We start from the raw sequence: 18,523 nt of genomic DNA, 5'->3' as shown, positions 1-18,523 counted from the left end.
ATCGTGACGCTGTCCAAATATGGATAAAGGAATTAGGTTCTAAAGAAGCTGTGGTGGTGCGTTCGTGGGGAGTGGAAACGAATGCTTCAACACAGCGAATCCGGGATTCGCTCTTACGAAAGGCCAACGCTCGAAACGTCAGCACTCGAATCTCTTTACGGTGGCCAAATTACCTTATCATTTCTGTTTGTAAAACCAAACGTTTTGTCTAAACATGGTCATGGTGCACCCAATACTAGTGATGTTCTGTAAACAGCAGACAATCTGTAACATAGATAATTTCGTGTGTTGGGGAGAAGAATGTAACTAATAAAGACCATCTCCAGTTTTTCAATAAAACTGCTTTGTTTTATGTTCAGTGACAACAACAATTGTCCTGCTCAATCTCGAAAATATCTCCTGGTTTTAGCCCGCTCGGCCATGGGCCCCATCGGCTAAGTATCAGTCTATGTTTCACAGACATTACTTCAGGTTGAGGTTACAGGTTCCTTAGTTTAAGAGCTGGTCATAGCACCTTGCAGTGAATGTTTTCGTAAATGGGTGCGATACAATGCGTAGTAGTTTTATCAAATTGAATTCAACGATCATAACCAAGTTTTAAAGAAACTGAGTGTTTCGTTGAACGTTTTTCTTGAAGGCCAACCTGGCAATTGAAAAGTGTTTTAAACTGTGAAAAAATTTCCTATTTCTTTTCTCTTTTCAACTCGTGTACATGAGGTTGGGAATCCTTCTGCGATAGAGGGACAGACTTCTAACTTCTTGAATTTGCGAACGGGACTTTGGGCGCGATGCTCAACGAGAATTGTGAAAGTCTCTGAAGAGTCTCTTGGCCGAGACGAAAAGCCGCATCAGACTAGCCACAAACATTTCACAAGTATTTCTCTGGGGACGTTTTAAATAATCGTTTTCTCGTCGGAGTCCACGATCAATACTTCACTGTCAATTCTTTAATACAGATAACGATATAGAGATTAAAGTGGGTGTCTTGTCTGTTAACATTTCACCAATAACTTTTTTTTCGTGGAATCTACGCGTTTCATTCAATCTCCGCCGGAATCCTCCACGTGTGTAAGCGCCACAGTCATAAGATAATTTATTGGTAACCCTTTAACTCCTAATATCAAAGAACAAATTCTCCTATCTTGTCCCAATACTTTTCTTATAAAAGTACTGGGGAGAAGTTATTAAAACATCACTGAAGAAAATTCACCTTGGGTGATCATATCCTTTATTCCCATGCCTCAGGGGTTGAATAAGCATTGATCAAGATACAAGGAGAAAATTGACGCTGATCACTGTTAGGGCTTGAAGGGTTAATTAGACTCCTGCTTGTGGACTCCTTGTGGTTTCCTCAGAAAAAAACCATAAAGATTTCAACTTCTCGACGCCGTGTAGACTGCAACAGGCATCATGATTTCTAAGCTTTCCTGTTGCTAAATTTTAAATAGGGTGCCTAGAGGTATCTTAGAATAAAGTTCAAGTTTGTTTTGCATTTTCTGAAAACCTCCTTTTTTACGCCCTTCTTTTGGTTGTTCCTGTGCCTCTGTTCATATAGAAGAATTTAGAAAAAGGGAATTTAAAGGAATTTTATCAAACGTTAAGATGACTATCTTATGGAATTTTTACCTCAGGTCATTTTAGTGGGGCTTATATCGAGTCCAATATATAGACCACAAGCAAACCACATATCTGATATGAAATGGACTAACAATCCCTAAGCTAGAGGGCTGTAATGAAAACATATCACCCGGCTATTGTCATAGACCACTGATAGGCTTTTATTGAAAATAATCAGGTCAATTTCTCTTCTTTGTAATCGGAGCGCTCTTTATTCTTTCAATTTGTATTTACATTTACTGAACGCATTGGTTTAGGGGGGATTTCACCTAAACGCCATTTTTCCGCCACTTGACATGGCTTTAATGGAAATATCTCGTTCATGTTTCAAGCAATCTAAAAACTCTACACTCATCCCGTGAATCTGTGTTTTGTGAATTTTGGGGTATATTTGGGAGGAGATAGTTTTTCTAGAAGGATTGGTAAAATTAAGAGAAATAAGAAATATTGAAGATTTAGTGAAGTTTTAAAATTAGAGTTTGTAGTTAATAATTAATAGACGGACACCAAGTTAGTCCACTGGCAACCTGAGGAGCTCTTGCGTCTGTTGGTGTTCCAAAAATCATTTTCTTTCTTCTATTCCTTCTTAAAACCTCTTCAAATTTCATTCAAATTTAGGTAGAATCCCCCCTTAACTCAGAATACTTGATGACCAGAGCGTGAAATAGTTCCTTTGTTTCCATTTTGTTTCCTTTTCTAATAACTCATTTTTTTTATTCCGAGGCATTTTTATTCCCTTATTTTATATACTTCTTTATCTTTCAGTCCTTTAGACAAGGTTTGATTAAATGTTAAATTTGACAACGATTTTAAGCACGATCACTGCTCAAATCGCCTGTACAAATTCCCTGAGACGATTTGACGACGATTTGATTGCGATTTTGTTGCGATGATAGCAGAACGCATGCCTGCCATACAGACATTGAGCCCGCAGGACGCCGGAGTGGCAGTCAAAACAGGTTTTCATAGACCTCTTTCATAATGGAGGGCATAATTAGTATTCTTTTATGTGCATGCAAATAAGCCTTCTTGACCTCGCTTTTGACTGAAAATACTTTTGTTTTTACACATGCTAGCAAGGCCAGGAAGGCTACTTTAAATGCATACAAAAGAATAACAATCAGTTAAGCCCTCCATTTATGAAAGAGGTCTATACGTCATCCAATGCCTCTACCAAAATGTAACACTTCATTGCCAACCAAATGAGGCTAATACCCCCGCGCCAACTGACCCGATTTTCCTGCACCTTCAATGTAGACTTCATGTGTTGGCCTTTGATTGGTTTATTTAAATTTCAGACGCGCGGACCTTTTGGCATGTGTAGTGAGGTGAGCAAAAAACGCGTCAACTGATCAGTTATATCGCACATATTCTGATTCAGTTTCATTGAAACAACTGATCCCTGACTAAGTAGCTGTATTTTGAATCAGAAGCCGGTTGTCGTTAGTTTTTCACGGGCGATTTAAAACCGCAGATAAAATGGCGGCATAAATTGCTGATGTAAATGGCCCCATTAACTGTATCACGTCACACAGCAGTACAAGTTATAAGCGAGGGAGGCTTATGTACGAGTTAAATCCAGGTGTAATCAGTCCCTACCTCCAGCATTCCCCGGACATTTGACTCAAGTTTTGTTTCACATGGGCGGGCATTTGAAGATTTGTGACCGTCACTGAAAAGATGAAAGCCCTTGGAACCGTTTTTCCTTGCCCATAACCCATGTTTTATCAGTAGTGAAGTGCTCAGGGATTTCATTCTCTCTGGGATAGGCCTTCAGGTCCCTTGCTTTGGCATGTTTTTCGATTAAAGAGTCGCTGTTTGCTTACCATGCCGGAACTCGCGCGAAGCTTTCAGAAGGTTTTAGGATTAGGAACTAACCGGAACTCGCGCGAAGCTTTCAGAAGGCCCCCGCGTTCATTTCCCGCGCAAGGAGTAATTAACAACTATTCCACGAGCGCGCGTTGGATATATAAACAATAGCCTCCATTTGGTGCGAAAATATGCTCAGATATTTGTCCGCGGACATTATCTGTTCCGAGAAGCGAACAGTTTTCCTAGAGCGAAGCTCGAGGAAAACTGTGAGCTTCGAGGAACAGATAATGTCCAAGGACAAATATCTGAGCATATTTTTAAAGCCAAATAGAGGCTACTGCGGTTATTAACCTTCAAATATTTTTCGCAACATGTAGCAACGAGCTTGAGTATTTGAACATTTTGTTTAAGAACAGTTTACCGTCAAAAACGTTTAGAGCGTATGTTGTTTTCTGATACTGCTTTATCGACCAGCAGGTTTATCTCTCCTTTTGTCACAAAAGCAAACCGTTCCCCCATCTTGACATTAATTTTAATTGTAAACAAGACGCGCCTTGAAGTTTTTGAAATTGGGGAATATCACTTGGGGAATATCATCGGATATTCCCTAGTTTTAGCTGGGGTATACTCGGTCACGTGAGGCGTTTAGACCAATCGCGCGCGAGCGAAAATATTTGATGGATTATAAGAGATGATAGTTAGCCAACGACGCGCGTAGCGCCGAGTTGGCTATAATCATCCCATATCCAACAAGCGCGAGTGGAATAATTGTTTTATTAAAAACAATCAAGAAATATTGCTAGATTTTTCTGATTTCGCTTCGCAAGTACAAGTAGAAGACAATTTAATGGTCGCTATTTCTCGGGCATGGTATAATGCCTCATATACCATGGCCTCTAAGCCAATCAAATCGCTCGAATTGCATTATACAATGATCCAGTTTTTAATAACATCAATTATTAAAAACTGGATCATTGTATAATGCAGTTCCAGGGATTTGATTGGCGGTCATGGCATATGATCCATTATAGTATGCCCGAGAAATAGCGTCCATTAAGTTGTCCTCTCGTTATTCTTACAAAGCGAAATCAGCCAGATCTAGCAATATTTCTTGGTTATTTTTAAGAAAACAATTATTCCACTCGCAGTAGCGACAGTCAGATGCTTATAAGGCAGCCAACAGCGTGCAGATTCAGACGGCGTTCTAATCATCCCTTTTTTAATTCACGTCTGCACTTATTCTCCCCTGAAACGACTCAAAACTCCTTGTGTAGCGCTCCGGAAAATATCCCACCCAAGTATTTCTCATTTCTGTGTTGAAGCCCGCGTAAATAAACACGTTGACACAAGCGTTAGCGTACGCCATAAACACTGTTACCTTGACAACGGTGAGCGGAGTGCATGTGGGACAGCCCAACAAACTGATGATGTCAATCACTGTGATTGGCGTTGTCAAAAACACGAAGATACCGACGACGATCAAAACAATCTTTGTGGCCCTACGCTCTTTACTCCCCACGCCGGTTCTCGGCATGTGCGCTCGGAGGTTAGTCGTGTTGCTGTCGGCAGATGATCGGATGTTGACGGGAGCGATTGACGACTGTTTCTTCAAAATCCAGCCGCGGTTTCCATTGATGCTAAGTATCTGACGAATTTGCCTTCTTGTAGCTTTGAGGATGAAATCGTTGGTGAATGCGAGGATTATTATCACTGCTAAATTGACGATAGAAAATAACATGAAAAGATACTCTCTGCTAAGCGTAGTGGAAAACAAGCAGATATCAGCAACTTTAGCGGTGTCCGCGGCTCCCCATCCCATTATGGGCAAAAACGCCATGACAAAAATCAGTATCCATGATACTGCGATAATTATGCTCACTTTACAAGGTACAGCCAAAGAGGGGTACAGGAAAGGCCGTCTTAATGCCAGGAATCGATCGAGGCTTATTAGCGTCAGGTTAAAGTTTGACGCACCAAAAAGAAACACAGTCAGTGGTATAACCACAAGACATGGAATCAGTGGCTTGTGAATGTCTGTTTGATTGAGTTGATCAGCCAGACGAAGAGGCATGGAGATAGCTCCTTGAAGCATGTCTGCCACAGCGAGATTAAGGAAAAGAAAGTTACACACTGTGCGAAGTTTTCTGTTCCACAGGATTGCCACGATGACCATAAAATTACCGATAACAGCCACAAGGGAGACAGTGATCATGAAGATGGACGTCAAAATGGTTTCAAGCGAGTACGAGGTCATTTTAAGCCAAGCGTTTAGTTATTTTTTCGTTTAAATATTGAGGCTTCCTTTCAATTTTTTTTAATTAATCGAAGCAGGGTCATGGTTGCTAAATCCAGTAAAAATTTGCTTGAACTGAGTTATCTTCATAGAGCATCCCATATTATATTGTTGCTCGGAAATGTCCACTCCACAATACAAAACAACTGCTAAGGTAAACTTCTTCTGACTTCCCCTGATTTCCAGGTAATGTTTAGATGACTTTCTTGGTCAAGGAAATGATTCGTAGAAATGACAGGAATTAAGATGATTCTTAATATTCTAATTTAAAGGCAGGTGTGCTTTTAACTTTAATTTATGATCAATACAACTAGGATATGTACCTTTGCATTAACTAGCGGCAAGTACTAGAAAAAAAATGTATTAACAAATATAATTGGTTCGTATTATTTTTGAGCGAAGGCAAATGGACGCAATTAACTAAGCAGTTTTCAAACGTTAGCTTTTAATAGCGCGCCCTCTGGAAGAGTAAAATACGGTCTCATATATGTGCATTCATTTTGGCCCGTATTCAGTTTGCACTCGAAAATGTTATGCCGTATAATAATTTTATACATTCTATCCAAACCGATAGAAATTTTCTATTATATATATATTTTTTTTATCGTCTGTCTTCGTTATTTTCCTGACAGGAAGTGTTAACTACTCAGGTACAATATTAGCGATATTAGTTACTGTCTTTATGCAAACAATTTATTCTTGTATCGAGGGTGTTTCTTCGCTTGCTTGAAGCATTTCAATTCAAAATAATATTCCTTTCTAAATACAAAGTGATTAAAGGAGTATATGATGACACCTTGTATTTGACAATAGCGGAAATTTTTCTGGAATAATATTGGGAATTTCAGTAATAAACAGGAGCAAGGATTCTTATCGCAATTTTGCCGCACATTTCATGAAATCGACAGGTTAAAGATAAAAACAGTGGGATGTTAAATTTCAAAATTACTTTTTAGAAAATCTAGCTGCTTTGCTCAGATGAGCTGTGATTCTGACTTTATACTGCCTTATCGAGAAACATTTTCTTGAAAAGGTAACAAGGCATGCTGCAAAATAAAAACGTGGGGAAGCCTGGATCGGCTACCGACGAATAGATGCAGTGATCTCAACAACATGTCTGGGAGAAAAAAGTAGGGTAGGAAGACCAAAACTGATTGTAAGTTTGAATCTAAATGTTTCGGCCTTTTATTCCAGCTCTTCTTGTAGGGACGGTCATAATTTCACATCCCAAAGAGCAAACATCTGGTAAAGCCGGTCACGTTCTCCAATCTGATTGGTTAATGAAAATGATCCAATGACAGTAGTGTCACCATTTTCGTGCGGATTCTCTAACCTCGGTTTTCTACGCGTCAGCTTCCCAAAAGTACAATCTTGACACTTTTATGAAAGTGTTTTTTTGCATCGATCTGAACGAAGCGTTTCACCAAGCTATGCTTAGCTCTTATTAACAAACAATTTTTCAGGCGTTTGCTTGGCAATCTGACGCAAAGAACTATCTTGTACGCGTAATACAGCGCACGCTCTTTTTTCCATCAATCAATGAACGACTATATTTAAAGTGCGAAATCTTCTAGTCGACCAGAGGTCCACTAATTGGGGACACAAAACGATAAAAATATTAGAAAATAATAGATGAGAGTAAAGAGCTCTTTTTGGCACCGTTGTGAACAAAACTTGAGCGGTGGGTTTCTACTTTTCCCAGAATCTTGACAAAGTAAACCGTAAGGTGCTTCCATTGAATAACATTGCACATTCTTACTGCGCATAATTTCTTACTCATAAGAGTTCGCTCGATGAAAACATAGCAGGTTTTCCGTCGGTGATGCCAAGAACAGCCAATCGCAAAATGGTCATTTTATCCAAAGCGAATACCGTGTGCTATCTTTTTTATCTCGTTATTTTAACTTACCTATTTTTCTCCTTATGTTTAAAATTTTTTAGAAAAAATTGACAACAGGAAAATGACTCGTTGCTTACCAGCCACTCGAGGGCATAAAATTTTAGAGATGTTGATAGCTGACAAGCACGCAATGAAAAAGGAATTTTGGTCAACACTGTTTTATATTGCGCTTCCCTGCCAAGAAATTTATCTTTAATTGCTACTTATGCCTCAATCATTCTATCTATAATGTTTCTCCAAGCTCTGTTTCATCCATATAATTTCTGTTACCACCACACATGACAAGAAATGATCAAACAGGGTCATATTTGAAAGCTGATATTACAAGCAATTATGAGGTAACTTGTGCTCTTCACGGGCCAGGTGGCTTATCTTTTTATTGCATTTTGGTAATACATAGTTGTAAACAATTACAGAACTGGTTTGAGAAAAAAATTTCGATAACTTTAGTTCGAGGGGAATCGCCTGGAATCACTTTCAAATCGCTGATTTTTTTTCTAAATATTGCCTTAGGTGAAATATTACCGACGTTAACAAAGTGACCAGTGTTGAATCTTTTGGTTAATTTGGGTTTTCTATGTTTCATCACGTGAGCCATCCGTGAGCGAAGTATTTTTACTGCAAATGTTGCACGTGCGCATTCTTGCAATGTGTCACATTTTGGGTTCATCATGACGTCATTAAAATGGATTTGCCAGATGTTCTCTCCCGGCGAAGAAGTTGGTCCCAGGAAAATGGACAGACTTGTAAGAGCGTTCAAAGGAACTAGAGAGATTTAGCTTCGCATTTACGTGAAACTGCAAACGTCACCTTGTCGTTTCACGTTTTACGTAAAATAGCGTGAACCTTTCGACATTAAGTTTAATTTTGCGAGTTTCGATAAAGCTGATTTGCGACTCACTGTGGCGAGTTGATGAAGAAAAGTGCAGTGAGTAGTGAGTTATGAAGGATTTTAAACATGAAACTTAATTTGCCTTAGTATGACTTGCCGGAAAATTTATTGGGTAATTGTTTTCAACAATTAACTAGTTATAATGTGTATAAGAAAAAAAGGAAGAAATACTTACGTAGTTCTCACGTAGACGGTAAACGTGAAATAGCCTGTTTTCACGTAAAAACGGCAACCGGTAATCGCGAAAACTGGCGGGAAAATTGTGGTCACGTAGTCATTTTTGCCGTTCGTGTTTCAGGTAAACTCGAGGCTAAATCTCTCTAATTTATCGTGTTGTATGCGTGGAGTGCGTGCATGGAGCTTGGTAACAAAATAAGAAAGAGATCAGTAATGTTTATCATGTTCCCCAATCTCTAACAGGAATCGACTCGGAAGGACGGAATGATAGAAAGAACTGTTTGGAATTTAGCGTTTGTAGTCCAAGTACAGTAGAGTCCCGTTACTCCACGGGGGTTAACTTAGCAAGGCACAGATCTGGAGTCAGATTCTCTAAGGTCTCCTTATTCAAGAGGTTGTTTCTTGACAAAAGGCTATTGTTGGACTAACCACAGCCTATTGTTAAAAAACAATACAAAGAAGGGCTTTGTGGATCTGGTCCCTGACTGTCACAAAAGAGTAAGATGCCGCTATATAGTCTCCCGGAAGAGACAGGTCCTTTTTACAGGTCACATTCCACAGGACACGAGTACAGGTCCCTGCTGTATTGGTATATAACAAAGAGGATCAGCGTGCCCCAGGCCTTAATTAGCTTTTTAGTATGGGGTTAGGGCTAGGAGACCCTGTTCAGTTTATAAACAATTATCAAAGTGACCTGTAGTTGTGACCAGTAAAAGAAACCTGTTGCACAGACAGTCGAGCCTAAGCTTAGCTTGTCACAATAGGACATTTTCACTATGGCGTCATTTTACTACAACTACCAGAATCCTTCTGGTTTTTGTTTTCTCGTGCTAATTAGAGCTATTGTTCTTTGCTCTCCACTGGGATTACAAAATTTGAATTTGAAAAGGAAAACGAAATGAATTCTGGTAGTTGTAGTAAAATGACACCATCATGAAAATGGCCTATTAAGTATAACCTTCGCCGTTTAGTTGAGTTTACTAGAATGATTTTGTGAAGGTAATATTCGAAGTCCGGAGCCTGAACAAGCTTCGGAAGGTTGGCATTTGCCGTAGAAGGTGATGATAAATCTATTTCCTCGCGCTGAAGAGGATCGGAAGATTCAGTTAAAAATTCCCACAAAAAAGACACATTGATAAAATTTGTTTACAAAATAAGCAAGAGAAACAATCATAAAATATTCTATGACAGTAAAAACTCCGTAAAAACCAAAATCTTATTTTAAGACGTTTGTTTTACCTTCGGCAGAAGCGAAAAAGTTGCTGATATGGTTACTCAGCCGACGAATACGTTTTAAGTTTTATGCCGGTGAAGGTGCAATGATTCTATCGCCTATCGGATGCATGCTTTTCCGCTAAAAATACAACAATCAAACATATACAAAACTACAGTTTATATTTAATTATTTTTGGTCCTTCCGTTTTCTTGCATGAGAAAAGCACGTCTGGTGTCGGTTCCATTCTGGATAACTCTCCCGCTTCCACTGTCGAACCCTTGGACATGCAAGGTGGTTCACACTTTTGTGTCCGTGGATAAAATTATAAAGTGTGGCAATTCAAATGAAATCTACTGAGCAGCACTTTCCTGTGGCGCTGTTTATTATGCTCTACAAGGTGGTTCTAGCTTTTGAGTCTGTGGATAAAATATCAAAGTATGATCGTTCAAATCAAAGCTATTGATCAGTGCTTTCCTGTTGTGCTGTTTATTATGCTGTACAAGATGATTCTAACTTTTGAGTCTGTGAATGAAATCCTAGAGTGCGACCATTCAAATGAACGCTATTAAGCAGTACCTTTCTATGGTGCTGTTTACTGTGTTCCGCAAGCCATTCCTAATTAGCTTTTGAGTGGGCCATAGGCAAATGTGTTGTGTAGTCCTACTTGTTTTGCAATATCTACTGACACTAACTTTGTCCCGTTTCGAACTAGGCGCTCCGAGAGTGAAAGGGTCAATTACCCAGCAACCAATCTGGCCCGGCTTCGAAAGTATACGCTACCATGAAGTAGCAATTGTAAAGGGAGGCAGCGACCAACAGACAAAGCATCCAGCGTGACCGGCGCTTTGAGTTTGATACTTTTCGAATCGCAATCCTATTAAAAGCCTGGAACTGAATTGTACCCTGTGATAACTGCACGAAGCCAACACCAGCCTCGTAATTATGAAGAGCGATCCCGTCAAGTTCGGTAACAGTTACCTCGTAGAAGCAGTTTTGACTTCGCTGGTTTTCGATAACAGGTTGTTTTAAAACAAAAGGAAGAGATTTTTGGTTGACCCACTCGTGTTGGCAGTAGATAAAGAAGAACAACAAACACGCGGAGAAGAAGCCGACAGGAACATACAAGTACTTTGATCCGCCACCTGCGGCCATAGCACCGAATAAACTTGCAAAGCACAGCAATCGTGAAAAGCAATAGAAGTAAGGGAAGTCGATGTAGATGGGAAGCTTTTTATTCGGGAAGAAAGGTCTGCTTTCCTTGATGTAATGGTTTGTCGATGCATGTGATGAATCTCTGATGTTGGCGCTGAAGCCTGTGGATTCTACTTGAATCTGAGTGGACCGAACTTGGGCGATCTCTGTGTCCTGGACTGACACATCGCTGAGTGGTGCTGATTCAACCTGGAGAAAACAAGAAACCGTAACTTGGTAGTTAGAAGCAATACACCGTTTCCACTTCCCACACAGCATCCTTGTTACAACATTCTTCTATGCAAATGTCGACCGTCTGGGTCAAACGTCAAACTTCGCACGAGACGGACTAAATTGCAATTTGGGTCGACCCAAATGGGTAAAACTCGACCGTTGGGTCAATGAATGAATGAGTGAATGAATGAATGAATGAATGAATGAATGAATGAATGAATGAATGAATGAATGAATGAATGAATGAATGAATGAATGAATGAATGAATGAATGAATGAATGAAAGAATGAATGAATGAATGAATGAATGAATGAACTTTATTAACGTGTCAATAAAATATCTAGGAGAGGGTAAGCCCTCAGCTAATAAGGAACACCCAACTAATCGTAACAGAGACTGATCTAAAATTGTGCAATGTATAAAAATTACTAAAAAGATTAAAAAATATACATACAATTAAGTCTATTTAAAATACATTAAACATTGACAAAAGATCGAGGACAAATATCTTTACGTTGAAACTAGTATTGTAAACAGGAAATCTAGGAACATCAGGCATTTAAAATGAGTTATAATAATCGCGAGGACGTTTGAATAAACGCAAATTCCTTTTAATTTTATTGGAGCTCCCTAAAGTCCCTAACTTTAGTAAGAGTGCTGTATTGTAGGAGCCCATATCATGAGCTTGCCATTTCTATCCCTGATTCTGGTGATGCGGTAACGAGTCAACTCGTTGTCAGTGAAATATACTAGATAAAAGTTCTGATTTTGTCGTCTGTATTATAGACGCACTTACAATTACTATAGTACCCCCTATATGAACTTTCCCTGCTAACAAAGGCCTCTTTTCCGTTGAATTCGCTGAAATGATGGCGTGAGGAAAAGAGACCTCTGCCGGACTGTGTTGAGCATGCGCCACGGTTACCTAGCGACCGAACTGTCACGTGATGCAATGTTACTGTGCGGGCTCACTAAATGACAGCGGAGTAACTGTAAACGAATGCGCGAGAGACAGTGGGCTCAAGTCACAGTCAGCAAACAATACAAAGCGTCGTCCACGAGTATGGGCGGTTGAATCAAAGTCCGTTTCGAACGAGGGCAGAGGTGTCTTTTCTTCCCGCCCTTCTGTTCAGCGAATACAAAGGAAAAGTGGCCTCTGCTTGCAGGGAAATATGAACTGAACTTAAAACTTGGTTTTGGGTTTATTTTTCCACGTCGATTTTGACATTTGTTTTGAGCTTTTGACAACTTTCGGACCGTACAGTCTAGGCAGTTATTTTTCCTAAACTCCCCCCATTGCCCGGGCGTTGCCCTTAAATACTCACTTGTAAGTTGTCAGGCGACTTCTCGAATGGGTCGTTATTGAATCAAGCTACTTGTGAAACTGTATAAGGATGTTAGAAACTGTGGCGCTGCGTAAGTGGGGAGTGGAAACGAATGTCATTGGAGTTGATAAGTTAATTTGGCCACCGTAAAGGGATTCGAGCTCAATAGCCAAATTACCTTATCAACTCTGTTGATAAAACCAACCAAAATACTTGTGAAACAAGAAGCTGTCTCCAGCTTATACTCGGGCCATATTTGACTGTGTGGTGCGTAAAGCCTACAATCTTTTAACAGTGATAACCTCCAGCATCGCTAATTCCCCCAAATAGATAGCCTGCGAGCAAGCTTTCTTGGGGGTGGATCCTCTTTCTCCCTCCTGCCCCCCACCCCCAAGAGAGCTTGCTCGCAGGCTACCAAATAGATAGCCTGACAGAAATATAGTTTGGCAATAAGTAACCACTAGATAGAATTGCATTTCTTGCCGTCAGAATGAAATACAGGGGAAAACGACATTTGTCATACGAATGCTTTTTATAATCCCCGGGCTTTAATCCTTACGTTTTCACCTTTAGTTTAGAGACAGAAACCATTTGTACGGTCCTAATATGTATGTGACGCCGAGGCAATGACGGATCGTAATTTTCGGTATGATCTAGACCCGGCGGGGTACTCCCTTGTGTTACCTTAACGGGAACGTGCGGTCCGAAAGGGAATGGTTTTCAGGGTGTTTTGTCTTGAACGGGGTATCTATTTCATCACTTTTCATCACATCCCTACATGATCTAATGGCTTAAACAGATTGTGATTGCCAATGCATTCAAATACAGTAAGAAACTACTGTATTCTTATTTCATTATAGTCTTAAACAGGGTGTGATTTTGGGTTAAATATCTTAGAAAGGGCCTGAAAATTTTGAATTCTGTCTTAAACGGGATAGGGAAATCGGAGAATTGTGTCTTAAACAGGGCCAGGGCTTGAACGCCCTGGCTGCACCTCCCTACCCAAGCATCTGTTGAGTACCCCCCCCCCCCCCCCCCTGGATCTAGAGTAACGTTACGCATCACGCGTACGTTTATATCCTTGTACGTTTTTCAATGTTTCGCTGTTTATATTTTGAAATGAAATTTAGGGGAATTCGAAAGCATTTGTTATTCACCTTTCATTTGAAGACAGAAACCATTTCTACATTGATTGTTTTTCTATAGTAAACGTGAGACATCTTTATCTATCTTGGCCCATGCATGGCCCGCGAGGTCATAGACTGATTTAGTCGCCAAATTTTCGGTTAAACAAAACTAACCTTGAGGCACTCAGGCTAGCCTAAAGAACACTCCGGTTAGCCTAGAGAGCACTCCAGTTAGCCTAAATAGCACTTTGGTTAGCTTAGCTTAAATAGCTCCCCGGTTAGCTTAACGGTTAGCAGTTTATGTTGGGGTTGTTCATGCCTCGCATGTCTGGCTCGCATATTGTAAACACTCCTCACGGCCCGAAAACAAAGAACGCGACCGAGAATTTAAAGAATCTGATAACACGACAGAAAACGTAACTCGTATCAGCCGAGTACAAAAAACGAGACCGAGAACAATAACTCGTCGCCCGAAGTCTTTTCTCTCGGCCCATCGCGACACCAAAGAGAAAAAAGAATTTGATAATGCTACCGAAACCTTAACTCGGTCCGCCTTACGGCCCGAGTAATTAATTAGTACTGACCAAATGAAAACATGGCGGCCATCTTGAAACCGGACCTAAAACATATTTTAACTGGTCTGTTCCGGTGTTGCCGTTACCACCAAAAACTAAGACCAACGACCCGCCAAAACAAAAAATGAATAAATAAAATTAAAATGCAAGATGGTTATAGTTTGTATCTTAACCATTTTGTCGGGTACAGACCGGCCTAGCTCGATTCACTGACCTTCCGGATCGAAAGCCAGTGCGATCGAAAGATCGGTGCGTGATTCATTACACCGGGCTTTCACTTTCTATATTCTGTATCTATTCAAAAATCCTCGGGAGCTTTCATCGACCAAAATTCTGGTAGTAAAATCATCGGAGCGAAAAATTTCAGGAAAGCTCTTCGAAATTAGGAAAATTGTTGCGTAACCGAAACGCGAACGATTCAAGCGAAATTAAAAAAAAAAAAAAAAAACGGGGAGAAAAAATTGACCCAAGAAGAACTTTTTTGAAAAGCCGCGGAAGTACGCCTCGCGAAGTTGTCAGTCTCTTGTCCAAAAAATTCTGCTCCATACGGGCGGAAGTTTTGAAAATTTTAACCTGATCGGGTTGGGTCGAATGGGAAGGCCCCTTCGAAACCGAAAGCTATAATCAGTCTTTAAATGCCGAAATCCGGAAGTCAGAATCATGATCCAAAATAACAGAAACTGAAAAAGAGCCTTACATTAAAGGAACCTTTTGCCAATCTTTCACGCTTTCATCCTAGTGTTCAAAAATATTATTTATTATATAAAATTTAGTGGTATACCGAGTGGCAGCAAATCAATAAAAACGCTATCCCGCCAGTGGCGATATCATTTTTATCCACACATGTGTGATTTCATTTTCGACCAATCAGCCCTGCAGTATTTTCGCGCGCTGTCAAGCACTTGTTGTTTTCCGAAGGGTTTCCGCCGTTTAGCTGTCGTTTGGTCTTTTGGGAGTTTTTGAGTTGGTCTTTTCGCGAGTCGAAGTTAAGTTTATTCTAAAATGGAGACAAGTTCAAGCAGATTTGCACAGATAAGAAACTGATCGAATTCGTAGAAGAACAAGAAAATCCGAATACAAGGAGGAAAACTGCGTACGACGTCGAGTTGTGTGAGGGTAGTTGAAAGCAGCGATGAAAGCTAGGACGGTATGTTCAGATTTACTTGTTACTGTAAGCCAAATTTCTAAGCATATTTAATATGCCATTAGTTTATACCAGGAACCTACCTGTTTATCGGTTTTCTATTTATATAGATTTTATTTGTGGCCTTTTCGCTTAGTCTTACTTTGAATTGACATAACTCGGCCTGGTTTACGATTGATACAAATAAACAACTGACTGTAAGCTTATGAACTCAATTTCAAACCTTAGTTTTTGAAATAAAGAACAGAGCATATTTTGCTGTATTGTGAGGATTTTATATAATAAAAAGAAAATTACATGGTCACTTGGAGATATGAAATTTCTCTTCTCGTGTTGAAAAATATTTCACTTGTTCGCTGCGCTCACTCGTGAAATATTTTTCAACACTCGAAGAGAAATTTCGTATCTCCGCGCGGCCATGTAATATCCTCTATATATCAAATATTTCCCAGTGTTAAAAGTACAATCAGATGTTTCTTACCCAAGTTTCGGTTTTGTCGCTACATCTTTAAAAATGCTGGGCTAAACTTTCCTCGCATATTTTTGAGCGTTTTATCTAATTCACGGTTCTTTCGAGAGTACAAACGTCGAGAACGAAACAGGAAGAGCAGAGCTATTGTAGCTCTAAGGCTAAAGGAGGGCACCGCCAAAAGTCGTAAGATGAATGACACCGCATAAGAGCTGTAAACAAATGTCGAAGGACTAATTGAACATAAAAATAATAGAGACCAAGAGAGGATGAAGGTAAGAGAGGTAATCCCCTATATAGGCCCTATTCCCATCGTAATCCCTCTGAAGTTATTTTTAGGCGGTATCGATTTTCTCGCGGATAATGTTACCTCGCGCGTTACGTTTCTTGGCCGTTTTTTAATTTTACAACGGCTAATCACAATCATACACTTTCATAAAAGAAATTTTTTCTTGCGTTACTTCCAACGAATCTCTAAGAAATGCACGTGATTTGAAAGCTAATAGAATGTAGATTTGAATGTCCGAAGAGATTTTAAACTCACTGTGACAAAAATATCAAAATTTTCGTGCCGCGGTTGTGATCTTTATACTCGTCTGTTCAATCGCGGCTTCAATTCAAATATAATGTAACACTCTTGCGTATAAAAGCTAAGATTTGTTTCTCGCCTTTTTTTAAAGAATCTCTTGGCTACATGCGTGATTTATAGAAAGCTAATGGAATGTAGATTTCAATGACCTAAGGGATTTGAACTCAGTGGGATAAAAATATCAAAATTCGTGCCGAGGTTGTGATGTTTATACTCGTCTGTTCAATCGCAGTTTTGACAGCTAAATGTAACACTCTTGCATGAAAAAAGATTTATTTCTCGCGTTTCTTCCAAAGAATCTCTTAACTACATACGTGATTTAAAAGTAAATAGAACGTAGATTTCAATGACTGAAGGAATTTTGTACTCACTGTGATAAAAATATCAAAATTCGTGCCGGAGGTTGTGATGTTTATACTCTTCTTTTCAATCGCGGCTTTCAATGTTTCGACAGCTATTAAAATGTAGCACTCTTGCATGAAAAAAGATTTGTTTCTCGCGTTTCTTCCAACAATTCTCTTAACTACATGCGTAATAAGAAAGCTAATGGAATGTAGATTTCAATGACCAAAGGGATTTTGAACTCACTGAGATAAAAATATCAAAATTCTTGCCGGAGGTTGTGATGTTTATACTCGTCTGTTCAATCGCGGCTTTCAATGTTTCGACAGCTAAATGAAATACTCTTGCATGAAAAAAGATTTGTTCTCGCGTTTCTTCCAACGAATCTCTTAACTACATACGTGATTAGAAAGTAAATAAAACGTAGATGTCAATGACTGTAGGGATTTTGTACGCACTGCGATAAAAAAATCGAAATTCGTGCCGGAGGTTGAGATGTTTGTATTTGTCTGTTCAATCACGGCTTTCAATTTTCGCCAGCTAATTGTATTGTAATATTCTTGCATAATTTCCGCACAGCTGGGCTCTAAAACAAATCATGCCGGAGCGATTCTTTTCCAATCTGCGTTGTCCAAATACAACCACTTTAAACTCGCATTCGTCCACAAAACATATGCAGGCAACGCTTTCTGTGCATGTTCCGCCATTTTGTTTTTAGATCAATTCGCGAAAGACGCGTAGCATTGCGTGGGCATCGGCTCAGCTGTCAACGCGGGTAAAATTCAGGATATATGATTGGCTATCACCTAACCCTCTTGGGACACTGGATCTCGCGGGAGATCTAAAAATAACTCCAGAGGGATTACGATGGGAATAGGGCCTATATGGAGGATTACCTCTCTTACCTTCATCCTCTCTTGTAGAGACTTATAATAAGTGATAAGACGGTAATCACCTCCCGAGTTTCCTTTCCTGTGGCAGAAATAGAAGTACTCTCCGGCACGTTTTCAGAAGAAATCTGGGCGGCTTGAGACATAATGAACGATGTGGCTGTTACGACTTCCTGGCGCGAAAACGGGAGAGTGTCGGGGAGTGCGTCTTTGACATTCAGTTTAAGAAAGGCCGCTGACAAATGGGCGACGATCAGTACTAAAATAGTCCCACACGCAGCCGACCCTAAAAACGGCTGCGTAGGACTAGTACTGAACGAACTTTCCAAAACTTGTAGTCAGGCTTGGAATAAATTAAAACAACATTCACGATGGACCCCATGCCAAAATGGCTCACATCTTAATATTCTTTTGTTTGCATTCAAATTCGCCCTACGAACCTCGTTCTTGACTGAGATAAAAAATCAAAAGAATATTTTACCTTGAACGAGGCTAGTCAGGATAATCATTAAAATGTCAGCCACTTTTGCACAAAGTCTTTGCTATCTCATTTTGCAGCTTTACATTTTTGACCGGAATATTTACGATGAAGGGTTTGGAACTCTTTGATATGGAATAGCAGAGATGTTATCCTGTACAAAAGAATATATCACAGCCAAAGGACAAAACTTATTCAGGTGTTAAGTTCTAATTAACCCAGGAATTAAGACGAGGATATTTATAAGTAGA

General features: G+C 39.7%; 1 protein-coding gene and 1 pseudogene across 1 annotated transcript; both read right to left on the bottom strand.

The window, feature by feature from the left end:
• Nucleotides 1-4,665: 4,665 nt before the first annotated feature.
• LOC146450050 (putative G-protein coupled receptor No18) lies at nucleotides 4,666-5,683 on the bottom strand (annotated as a pseudogene).
• A 4,626-nt stretch (nucleotides 5,684-10,309) lies between these two features.
• Nucleotides 10,310-17,967, bottom strand: LOC146450049 (uncharacterized). The gene is made up of 2 exons (XM_085100883.1): nucleotides 17,860-17,967; nucleotides 10,310-11,308 (listed from the first exon to the last, which is right to left on the bottom strand). Exons 1-2 carry the CDS (start codon nucleotides 17,938-17,940, stop codon nucleotides 10,640-10,642), a joined length of 750 nt encoding a protein of 249 aa, XP_084957009.1. The 5' UTR covers nucleotides 17,941-17,967; the 3' UTR covers nucleotides 10,310-10,639.
• Between the last annotated feature and the right edge of the window lie 556 nt (nucleotides 17,968-18,523).

This window comes from Pavona decussata, unplaced genomic scaffold (assembly GCF_977016875.1).
Source record: "Pavona decussata unplaced genomic scaffold, jaPavDecu1.1 SCAFFOLD_510, whole genome shotgun sequence".
NCBI lineage: Eukaryota > Metazoa > Cnidaria > Anthozoa > Scleractinia > Agariciidae > Pavona > Pavona decussata.
This window is presented reverse-complemented; position numbering and strand designations above follow the sequence as displayed.